Source organism: Eulemur rufifrons, chromosome 9 (assembly GCF_041146395.1).
Source record: "Eulemur rufifrons isolate Redbay chromosome 9, OSU_ERuf_1, whole genome shotgun sequence".
NCBI classification, from domain to species: domain Eukaryota; kingdom Metazoa; phylum Chordata; class Mammalia; order Primates; family Lemuridae; genus Eulemur; species Eulemur rufifrons.
The window spans coordinates 25,943,185-25,955,628 of NC_090991.1; the positions used below are offsets into that span (position 1 = coordinate 25,943,185).

The 12,444-nt window shown below is 38.9% G+C and overlaps 1 protein-coding gene across 5 annotated transcripts in view; it reads right to left on the minus strand.

The window, feature by feature from the left end:
• The window catches only part of VMP1 (vacuole membrane protein 1), a 110,693-nt gene that overhangs the window by 742 nt on the left and 97,507 nt on the right, over positions 1 to 12,444 (minus strand). For 3 of the 5 annotated variants that reach the window (XM_069481093.1, XM_069481098.1, XM_069481096.1), the window contains one exon: positions 691 to 793. In XM_069481093.1, coding sequence (XP_069337194.1) covers positions 691 to 793 — 103 coding nt within the window. Of the gene's footprint in view, positions 1 to 690; positions 794 to 4,805; positions 4,830 to 7,997; positions 8,013 to 12,444 lie in introns of all 5 variants that reach the window. The other 2 variants (XM_069481094.1, XM_069481097.1) reach the window with 1 other exon arrangement.

Genomic DNA, 12,444 nt, shown 5'->3' on the forward strand with positions numbered 1-12,444 from the left:
CTTGCTGAGTACTGTCAAGACAGTTAAAAATTTTTGTTCCAATATTAGCTGTTTTTAAAATATAAATCTATTTCTGAGGTGATGGTTGGTCAACTGAGGGCAGCAAAGGGCCACAAGAAGAGGGTAAGGCCGTTAAAAAAACAACTGAGCTTCTTTCAAGTTTCCCATTTCAGGTTATTGCTTACTCATCCTCTTCTAGTCACTTCCCTTTGCCACAGGACTGTTTACAGAAAAGACAGGCTTAGTTTAAGTTAAAGTTCAGCTATGTTAAGAGCCTCAGTTTGTTAAAAAAAAAATATATATATCATTTTCCCATAGCTGAAAAGAGCAAAAATGAAGGGAGATATTCAAGTTACCTCAGAAAGTCCAATACTTTGTTACGCTGTAAGGAAGTTTATCTACTAAAAAATCATTTAAGATCAAGGCAACAACTCATTCTACATAACAGAACCATTATTTTCCATTAGCACTACCCTTGTTTTTGGAAGATGCACAAAATAGAAGTTACACTTTCCGGTTTAAGACAAAGACAAATTTCCCAGCAGAGTATACACAGAGAGCCTCAACTTCTGTTAAGGAAGACTGGCCAACAAATCTCACTCTATTTGCCTAAAACTGCGAGTGAGAGCAGTGATTGTAATTTCAGCCTGAAACTGCCCGGGGGGAGAAGAAACCAGAATAAAGTCTCACCTGTGGTGTGCCCATTTCGCTTCGGTGGTGAAGCTTTTGCCGCTGAGCCTCCAGGTATTCCTGGAATGGCTTCTGCAGAGATGGACCTATGCCGGGGACAGCACTGGAAGCAGGGTACAGCAGCCCAAGGAAAAAGATACATTTGGAAAGAAAAAGCAGGAAAAACGTTAACGAAGATCCACTTACCGCCTGGACTCAAAAAGCAGGGATTGAATAGAAAGAGGAATAAAATACAACAGAGAGCTGCAGAAAGCCTGTCTACTCTTTTTGGTGGATAAAAATTCTTCCTTCTAACACCTCCTTAAAGGAGCAAAATCTCTCCCACCAACATGTCTGGGAGAAACTAAGAGCTGTAAATCAAGAGCCACTTCAGGCAGAAGAGTTAGTCCTCAGAGTGAGAACAGCTCAGCTGATACTGCACACTGGTATGGTACAAAGAATAAAATGAATGACTTCTGAGAAGTCCCACATTTATCACCACCAGTTCCTGTAAGAACTGGTTTGAACCGATTAATAAGGAAATGACTTATGCTTGTGTCATCCCTAGTTAAAAAAGAAACTGCCCGCCCTCTCTCTGACTTGTCCCATCTTCTCAGAGGGGGCGGTCCTTTCTCAATCTAAGTCCTTATTAGGACAATCTGTGCGTCATCCTTATCCAAAAAGAATGCATTAGCAAATTTGGGAGGCACCTCCCACTAGTCAGAAGTCAGTGATTAACAAAGGAACAAAGAAGGAACTGTGAACCTTGAATCATTTCATGGTTTATGGTAGATGGTTTGCACAGAAACTCCAGTACATTACTAAACAACTTGTTCTGAGATGATTGGGATAGCGATCTCTGATAAATTTATGTACTCGGAGCTCCCTCTCACCAGGAATACAGGGAGGGAGTGCTGTTAAACCGGTTTGGCAGCTGTAGGCTACCAGGCTCTATTTTAGACAAGCTTGCAGGCATTTTTAAAATGGTAACTGGGGGCTACTTAGAAAATCAACACCTCTATTTTCTGTACCTTTTATTCAATCATCTGTTACACTAGGGCTAAAAGGTAAATAAACCCAAACTCTTTCCTAGGGCCAGCAAAAGGTATTCCAATACGTATTTACAACAGCACCTCATGTTGTCCCTATTAAATACACTGATTTAAATTAACTTCACCTCTTTTCTAGAACAATTCAGTTACTGCTTTTTGTAGTAAAAAGCAGAGGAGTAGGAGAAGAGAAATCTTTTTGCTACTATATCTACCAGAAGCTAACAAACTCCTAACTCCTGGCTGATACTTTTCTTTGATCCTATTATCTATTAACCACCAGACACTTAACTGAGTCCCTCCCTATTCAGTGTCCAAAGACACTGAATAGTTGCTATGAAAAAAAAAAAAAAAAACAACAAAACCCCAAAACAAACTGCAAGGAAGAGTCCATCCCTACAATCATTATGTGGATTTAAAACATGCGTGAGTACACACACAAACAGGAACTGATCTGTGCACAAAGGAATTTACAATTCAGTACTAAATTTTTTGGTACAGAAGATATATACTAAAGGAATTGGAGAGAAAAAGAGGAGATCAGTGTGGGGTGAGGTTGTCAGAAACATCCTTTAATGAGGATGAAGGATGTACAAAAAGGTCTGAACAAACATACATGGTAAAGATGGAGGCTGTACAGATTAGACCAGAAGACCTGTGACAGACATCAAAGATGGAGAAGTGTGGTAAAGTCACATTCTACAGTCTCAGTCTCTCTCTCATTGACTGTTTATTTATCTATCTAGCTATTTATTTATGACTGGTCAAGTACAGTAGTGAGAAAGGGGTAAAGGGTAGAACAAGGAATTTTATCTGTAACTGTGAACAATCAATTGAACCGGCCTCTCTTTTTTATTTTTTCTTTTTAATAAGACAAAGTCTCACTCTGCTACCCAGGCTAGAGTTCACCGGTATGACTGTAGCTCACTGTAACCTCAACTCCTGGGCTCAAGTGATCCTCCAGTCTCAGCCTCCTGAGGAGGTAGGACTACCGGCATATCACCATGCCTTGCTAATTAAATTTTTTTTTTGTAGAAATGGGGTCTCATTATGTTGTCCAGGCTAGTCTTGAAGTCCTGGTATCAAACGATCTTCCCATTCAACGTGCTGGGGTCACAGGAGTGAGCCACTGTGTCTGGTGTGATGTATAACTTCAATGAATTATCTTGGGGCTAATGCTGAGATTAATTTACCAAGTTGTTATGTATTACATGTTTTGGGGAGTTTTTGGTGGTATGGGAGATGTCTCTATGCAGATTCCCACGAAAGACTAAGAAAATAGATGAAAACAGAGAAATTAAAAGTTTTTATAACAATGTACTGACCAGAAGAACTATTAGTATCATGAGCAAATGCCACATGATTTGAATAAATCTAAAAGTTAACACATTTGAAATCTAGGTATTGAGTGTTATATAGCCAATTATTTGTCATCCTCTTAACCTTTTATTATGTATTCATCAAAATTTTGGTTACTTCTATTTCCATTTCTCTATCTTTACAAACAATGGCTTAGGCTACTGATACCTCAGCTTATACAAAGCACTCTTAGACTTTTCTTAATTATCACTAATGCTAATTTAGTAATGAACTAGATAAAAATTGAAATTACAACTGTCACTCCTAACAAACATTTAAGGCAAACAATAATGCCAGCCTGCAACCTCATTCCTCAAGTTATTTTCTTTTTCTGAGACAGGGTCTCACTCTGTTGCCCCAGCCAGAGTGCAGTGGCATCATCATATTTCACTGCAATCTCAAAATCCTGGGCTCAAGTGATCTTCCTGCCTGAGCCTCCAGAGTAGCTGGGGATTGTGTAGAGGTAGGGTCTCACTATGCTGCCCAGGCTGGTCTGGAACTCCTGGCCTCAAGCAATCCTCCTGCTTCAGCCTCCCAAAGTACTAGGATTACAGGTGTGAGCCACCATGCAGGCCACCTTCAAGTTTCAGGGTAATGAGAGATAACTTGTGTCACAATTCAGTTGCTTTCTATAGTTGTCTTAGAAAATAGCCTAAACACCATTCTCTGAAAGCTATTAAATTCAGAGCAATCCTATGCACCTTGCTAGGACTCAAATCTCAATCCATAGTGAGTGAATGAAGTCCTCTACCTGCCATTAGGCTTTGATTAAGTTCAAAGAATTACAATTCTGTGGTATAATAAGGTAGGAGGAGAACAAACACACACAGAACTATTTTTTAGCCAACTGTTAGACTAAAATATACTTAAACCAGCCTTGTAAATAGCCACTTATTCTAGGTAAGAAAGCCTTAAGAAAAAGAAAAAAGTTGATCTCATTTGCTTTTACTTGCTGTAGACCTTCAACATGGTGGGCATAAAAATTTTAGTGGGTAGTAGTATATTGGTATGTTTATTCTTGGCACACACAAACAGCAAATGTAACATCAAAAAACAAATTTCTGGCCGGGCGCGGTGGCTCACGCCTGTAATCCTAGCACTCTGGGAGGCCAAGGTGGGAGGATCGCTCGAGTTCTGGAGTTTGAGACCAGCAAGAGTGAGACCCTGTCTCTACTAAAAATAGAAAGAAATTAGCCAAACAACTAAAAATAGAAAAAATTAGCTGGACATGGTGGCGCATGCCTGTAGTCCCAGCTACTTGGGAGGCTGAGGCAGAAGGATTGCTTAAGCCTAGGAGTTTGAGGTTGCTGTGAGCTAGGCTAATGCCACAGCACTCTAGCCTGGGCAACAGAGGGAGACTCTGTCTCCAAAAAAAAAGTTAAAAAAAAAAAAAAAAATTTCTGCCAGGTGTGGTGGTTCGTGCCTGTAGTTCCAGCTACTTGGGAGGCTGAGGCAGGAGGATCACTTGAGCCCAAGAATTGGAGGCTGTAGTTCGTTATTATCACACCTGTAAAACATAGCCACAGCACTGCAGCCTGGGCAACACAGTAAGACCCCATCTCTAAAACAAACAAACAAAACCCAGGTCCTTGCATGGTCCACAACTACTCTGGGTAACAGAGAAGATCCTGTATCTACAAAAATTTTTTTAAAAATTAGCTGGATGTGGTTGGTGCACGCTTATAGTCCTAGATACTTGGGAGGCTGAGGCAGGAGAATCACATGAACTCAGGAGTTGGAGGCTGCATTGAGCTATGATCACACAACAACAACGAAAAAAAAATCCAACAAATTATTTTAACAACAATTCTTGCACTTTACTTATTGATTTTTTTTAAAAAAAAAAACCTCAGAAATGCAAACAAAATATTTTTAAAAATTAAAGAAAAAACCCACAAAACTCCAAACTTACTCGGGGCTCAAAATTGGTTTCATGGGAATGATACTTTCCTATGTTTACATAACTAGACTCAAGATAAACTTCTTTGCAAACTTAAATACTGTTTAAAAAGTCCATTCAAAATAATGTTTGTGCAAAATTCTGTCAAGAGCCCTGATCATTTTGCAAACAAAACCTATTATTTTTCTATCATTTTTTTTTTTTTTTTTTTTGAGACAGAGTCTTACTTTGTTGCCCGGGCTAGAGTGAGTGCCGTGGCGTCAGCCTAGCTCACAGCAACCTCAAACTCCTGGGCTTAAACGATCCTACTGCCTCAGCCTCCCGAGTAGCTGGGACTACAGGCATGCGCCACTATGCCCGGCTAATTTTTTCTATATATATTTTAGTTGGCCAGATAATTTCTTTCTATTTTTAGTAGAGACGGGGTCTCGTTCTTGCTCAGGCTGGTCTCGAACTCCTGACCTTGAGCGATCCGCCCGCCTCGGCCTCCCAGAGTGCTAGGATTACAGGCGTGAGCCACCGCGCCCGGCCTCATTTTTTCTTTTAGTACATATGTTACTGTGCTTTTGGAAATCACTTATCTGACAAGAAATCTGTATTTTAAACTCTCCATAATCTCATTATAAAGGTCTGCACTAATCTCTGTATCCACCAACGTCAGAAAATCTTCCAGAGGAAGTATCACAATTGGCAGAGGTTGTATAGGGAGTGGGTGGGGTGATTACTCCTGTTTTTCACAATGCTTAAATTTTCATTTGTTGGTTAATATGGAGCACACACCCATTCCAAGCACGCCTAGAATTCATGGGTCATTATTATTCCTGTTTTTCAAGGGACTCTTTTCAAATTGTGTAAATCTCAAACAAGTTGATTCACCAGATATGAAAAACACGTCATCTGATTTACTTTGAATTTCTTCTCCATGATGAAGACAGTCATCAAGCTAGGGCTTGCTATTAGAAGATCTGAAATTTTCCTTAAACTGTTGATGATTCTGTTTTAATTTTTTCATCCAGGTGTGTGTTTTGCATTATTATGTGTCTTCATGAAATGGAGGCACTGTGCTTAATAACCCAGAAAGAAATGAACTTAAAAAACATCTTGATTTGTCTTGTTGTTTAACCCTAGTTACAGAAGGCATACTTCAAGATTAAACAGTTGAAATGCCCAAGAATATTGTACAGGTATTAATAAAGTATATTTTTAATTTAATATAGGCTCTGCACTTTTTTCAACCACTTTTTTGAGGATCTTAGCATGAAAGTGAGCATGTAAGTTACACCCACTTTCCTGGAAAATGTACTGTCTGCTATGGGTTCTTAGTAAGGAGGCTATAGGGTAATAAGACTTTTTTCTTAGGAAAAAGTATGGGCACATGGTTTGTACCTTTATTTCATCGTTTGTGCAGTACTTTGAGGTTGGGTTATTTAATATCCCTCTGATGATTCATAAAGTCTAAATAGTCTCAAGATATAATCAGTCATATCCTTGAAAGCTTATAAATGAAAAAAATGTTTTTAGGAGAAGATTCAGGTCAGGGGTACTACTAAAAAGAAAGGGAAAAAAGGTTCAATCCTATTGCTGCTGTAATTCAGAAAGCATAACAGAAATCTTTTGAAGTAGACTACTGATGACACTCTTTTTGAAAGCATCAAAAGTAGCTTTTAAGGGCAAAGCAGGCTAGACCAATGGTCTAAAAACATTTTTTGAGATATGTGTGCGTGTATGTGTGTATATATCATATTTAGGTTACTTACGCACATAGTAAAATACACAAATATAAATTTCAAAGGATAAAATAAAGATAAAATAAAAAATTTAAATGTATTACAAATTATAGATTTTGTGCCATCATTAGGCAATATTTCAAGGCACATTATATACTTATCCATTATTATCTTTTTTTAGATGGAGGTCTCACTATATCTCCCAGGCTGGTCTTGAACTCCTGGCCTCAAGCAATTCTCCCAAATCAGTCTCCCAAGTAGCTGGGATTACAGGTGCCAACCACTGTGTGCCTGGCTTGTCCTTTATTAAGATTCGATAATTTCTAAACTTTTTAGCTGACTTTTGAGAATCTGATTAGCTTGTCATTCTTTTTACCTCCTAATGTGGCTACTGAAAAGCTTATACTAGGAACCAGTGAAATGTCAGTGCTGCAATTATTTTTTTTGTTATTCCTTGTGAATGCATAATTAGTATAGCAATGCACCACATAACATTTCATTCAATGGCAGAGCACATACACAAGGGCGGCCCTATAAGATTATAATGAAGGTGAAAAATTCCTGGATTGACTGAGTAGCTGGGATTATAGGTACATGCCACTGTGCCTTCTTGTGTCATTTTTCCTTCTTTTTTTTTTTTAAAAAGCGGGGTGTTCAATTTCCTTTCCTTTTTTTTTTTTTTTGAGACAAAGTCTCACTCTGTAGCCCTGGGTAGAGTACAGTGGCATCATCCTCGCTCACTGTAGTCTCAAACTCCTGGGCTCAAGTGATACTCTTGCCTTAGCATCCTGAGCAGCTGGGACTACAGGCATGTGCCACGACGTCTGGCTAATCTGTCTATTTTTTAGTAGAGACAGGGTCTCACTTTTGCTCAGGCTGGTCTCGAACTCCTATGCTCAAATGATCCTCCCACCTCAGCCTCTCAGTGTTAGGATTACAGGCGTGAGCCACTGTGCCCGGCCCTTGTGTTGTTTTTAACAAAAAAGGTTAAAATGTTAAAAAAAATTACAAAAAAGCTCATAGAATAAGGACATAAATAAAACACAGCTGTATAATGTGCTTGTGTCTTAAGGTAAGTATTACTACAAAAGAGTCAAAAATTAAAAAAAAAAAGCTTAGGAAGTAAAAAAGTTATAGTAAGCTAAGGTCAATTTATTATTGAAGAAAGAACAATTTTTAAAATAAATTTACTGTAGCATAAGGGTACAGTGCTTACAAAGTCTACTAGTGTACAGTAATGTCCCAGGCCTTTAAATTCACTCACCACTCACTCACTGACTCACCCAGAGCAACTTCCGGTCTTGTAAGCTCCATTCATGATTTAAGTGCTCTAGTCAGGTATACCATTTTTATTTTTTATACCATATTTTTACTGTACCTTTTCTATGGTTTAGATACACAAATACCATTGTGTCACAATTGCCTACAGTATTCAGTACAGTAACATGTTGTACAGGTTTGTAGCCTAGGAGCAATAGGCTATGCCATATAGCCTAGGTGTGTAGTAGGCTATACTGTTTAGGTAAGTACACACTCCAGGATGTTCCCACAAGGATGAAACCGCCTAAGGACACGTTTCTCAGAATGTATTTCCATCGTTAAGCACATATGACTGTGTTATCTCCAATCATTCTAGTGTTTCTTTGAAAGAACCTTTTCAAGCCACTTGTCTGTTTTGTGAGGTTTAAACTAGAAATTTTCATCTATAAATCTGATTAATGTGGTACAGGAAAAACACAACAAGTTACAATAAGCTAAAAGTGAACAAATTATCGAGATGGGGCCCACTGTACGCCTCTTTTGTATTGTGGAACTCCCCCTCTTTCCTTAGACTATCTTTGTACTCTCTCTGACGTGTGATTTTCTGACATGGATTGAAGGAGTGCCCATCAGACCTCAGCTACATCCTCAAAGTATGTATAGCCATATAAATTTTTATATATGTTACCACAATAATATTATATACATTACAAAAATACACAAAAAGGAAAATAGATAAAAATAAATATAAATAGAACTTTATTACTTTAGTCCCACGCTGATGGTGGAGACCACTGGTTTCGACCATGAGGCTGAACTATAAGGGTTACAAATATACCTTGTTCCCAAAAGGTAACAAACATCTTAAGGCTTAGTTAGCAGACCAATGCAATGCAAGACTGTTAGGTAATATATCACAAGAAAAAATAGCCATTTCTACAAAAATGTACATTAGATGTCTCCTTTTCTCTCATTCTTTTTTTTTTTTTTATTTCAGCTTATCATCATCGGGGTACGAAAGTTCAGGCCACATACACTGCCCATGTCCCACCCATCTCCCCGAGTCAGAACTTCAAGTGTGTCCATTCCCCAGACAGTGCGCATTGCACTCATCATGTAGTTACACCCCCATCTCTCATTCTTCTAATGGGCAACTATAAAGAGAGCCTTTAAGAATCTGGATAGACAAACCTCAAGAGACTGAAAACCTGTGCCCACAGTTATAAATTTTAATTACATTCCAAATGAATATCAAGGCCTTTAGAATTTTCTTGATTGAACGAGGACCACTGTATGTAAATCAATTAATCAAATTTATTCTCTGACCCCAGAGAATTCTTCTATCAATTGAGATTTGGCCCAGGAGTATAGGAGTAGAGCCCTAAAGAGAAAATAGTCCTTCTAACTAAAAGCAAGAGACTCTTCTGCAGAAGAGATTTAATTTTAAGGTACCAGAAGGGTATATATTTCAGGAATGAAACAAAAGCCCCTCCCCCCACCCTACTGCCATTAGTTGCTGATCTGTCATCTATATAAAGGAGGCAATGAGGGTGTGGTGTAAGTTCAGCAGCAGGATGGACTAGCAATTCCCTTTCTTGGTAACAAACAGTCTGTAAGTGATTCTCTATTTTCAGAAATGTGCACATTTTAGTCAAACATCGTAGAGTTAAATTTTCCTCCCCACCCCGTAGGCAGTGATCTAAACAGGCTTAACGGCTAGTATTTTAATGAGTTGTCATTTCCTGTCAGATAAAGATTCTCACAGTATTTAACCACCAGTTTCCCTGGGGACTAACCAATACTAGAGCTCTATTCATAGTGACTCAGAATGGACCTCAGACTCCTGGCCTGATTAAACAATGATAGATTACCCTCCACATGAAACTGTCTTTCCTCCTAAAGCACACTGCTCAGAAAAAGGGTAGGGTGGTTGCTGGTGAGTTTATCACGCAATCTTTCTGAAGAAGTCAAAGGCCATCATGCTGTCTCTCATTAATATTAATAGCTTTCCAGTCCTCAGAGATTAGAGGGAAAAAAGGAAAAAAAAAAAGACACTAATTGTTACCTAATTAATCCAGGAATAAGTAAATCAACTAGTTCTAACTGAAAATCAACATATGTAACCTGGTAAAAATAGGATCTAGTAATCCTGTGTGCCTGGAATTAAAGTGTTATTATCTTTACCATTTAAATGAATCGAGTATGAACCTTTGAAACTGATATTATAAGAAAAAACTGTTAACTGATGCATTCTACTTGCTCTGGATATGAAATGTGGTAGCTCACCCAAATCAAGAAATCAAGTGCCTTTCTCCAAGTTCAAGGACTTTTTACAAAAAAACAAAAAGAAAGAAAGAAAGAAAAGAAAAACAAATCAAATTCCTTTACATCCCAGTATCTTGGAAGAGCACACCAACATAAAATAAACTCAGGATGAAAATTATACTCTAGGACGGGCGCGGTTGCTCACGCCTGTAATCCTAGCACTCTGGGAGACCGAGGCAGGAGGATCTCTTGAGCTCAGGAGTTCAAGACCAGACTCAGCAAGAACAAGATCCCGTCTCTACTAAAAATAGAAAAATTAGCCGGGCGTCCTGGCATGTGTGCTTGTAGTCCCAGCTACTGAGGAGGCTGAGGCAAGAGGATCACTTGAGCCCAGGAGTTTGAGGTTGCTATGAGTTAGGCTGATGCCACGGCAACAGAGTAAAACTCGGTCTCCAAAAAAAAGAAAGAAAGAAAAGAAAAGAAAATTATACTCTATAATAGAAAATCTAGGCTTTCTCATATATACAAGTTTGGATTCATATAGTCTCTGGCACCTTCTAAAACTCGTTGTGATCCAACCTCAGGATGTGGGATTAAAACATCTTGGATTTCATTCACATCTGTGCCCCTTTCAAATGATTAAAACCTCTTTTGTACTTGAGTTAGTACATTATGTGCTGAGTCGTATTATAAACACATGACACCATCCGTTTCTTCCTGGCTGTGGAGAAGACCAGTGCTTTATCCAGGTGCATTTTATCAGGTGTATTGTCGCTACTGCCTAAGAGCATGTTTTTGTCACAAAAGAATTTGAAATCGCACTTGCTTTTGAACATTTGGAATTGTTTTCTATAAGAATCAGAATGGAAGTAAGACCTTATAATTAGCAGCTAGTCTTTGAAATACGCTATCATTAAAGAGAAGCTCTAGAAAACAAAACCAGCCTTGCTTCAGAATGAAGACTTGAGCAGCAGCAGCCAAGCAGGCATTTATGTTAATGAATGAGGCCAGAGCTAAAGGCTAAAGGAGTGGTCTATAACAACCAAGTAAAACTGATTAGTTGCCAAAACAAAACCCTGTTAAAAATCAACTGATTTCATTTATAGAAAATGACAGATTGGTGGCAAAGTTGCCCAGGCTGGAACGCAGTGGTGCAATCATAGTGCACTACGGCCTTGAACTCCCAGCTTCAAGGGATAGGCCTCAGCCTCCTGAGTAGCTGGGAGTGTCACCACACCTGGCCTGGTGGCAGCTTTTTATAGTGACAGATCTAAGCTGGCTTGAATACTCAATGAGATCTAACAAAGAAAAATCAGCAATAGGAAGCTGAAGACCCAAAGGTCAAGAATAAAGAATAGTTTACAGAATTTAAAATTTAATGTGAGATGGCACTGAAGCTTATTGCCCTGGAGATCACTGAAAGTGGGCACCACGGTGAGAGGATTAAAAAAAGTGACAGTATTGAATGGAATTCAATCTTACCTAAGCATAATCTAGTTATTTCAAAGATTAGTTAGGCAGAAAATCACTAAATACAAGTAGGTAACAGAAAGGAAAAAAAAAAGTCATGATCTCTGCCCTCAAGGAACTCAATCCAGAAGCATGCTGGAGGAGGAAAAAAAATGCCCTTAAATGTACAGTATAGAAACCAGTAGATTTCTCACTAAAAGTTACAACAGTAGTAACTAGCAACAGCTGTGCACAGGTGGATGGATGCACGTGTGGACAAGGAGAGTGGACAGAAAGAATTCATGCTGACTCCCTATCAATTCACACAGCAGCTGTTTGAAACTGGAACTCTGGTCCAAATCCCAGCAAAGTACCTCACTGCCTTCTACGGTACTCCCTCGATGTCCCCCTTCTCTACCTCAAGAAATCTTGGAATCTTCACTCCAGTTTAAGGAAGAACTGGTTAAAGAAGATAACGAATCTACCCTGTTTCTTGATCCTATCTCCATTTACATGAATTTAACTTCTCTATGCCTTGGTTTCTCCATCTACACAGTGATAGAACCTCACAGGTTTTGTTATGGACATTGTTATTATTATTATTCTTTTGTGAGACAGAGTCTCACTCTGTTGCCTAGTCTAGAGTGCCATCAGCCTAGCTCACAGCAACCTCAGATTCCTGGGCTCAAGCGATCCTCCTGCCTCAGCCTCCCAAGTAGCGGGGACTACAGGCACGGGCCATCACACCTGGCTAATGTTTTCTATT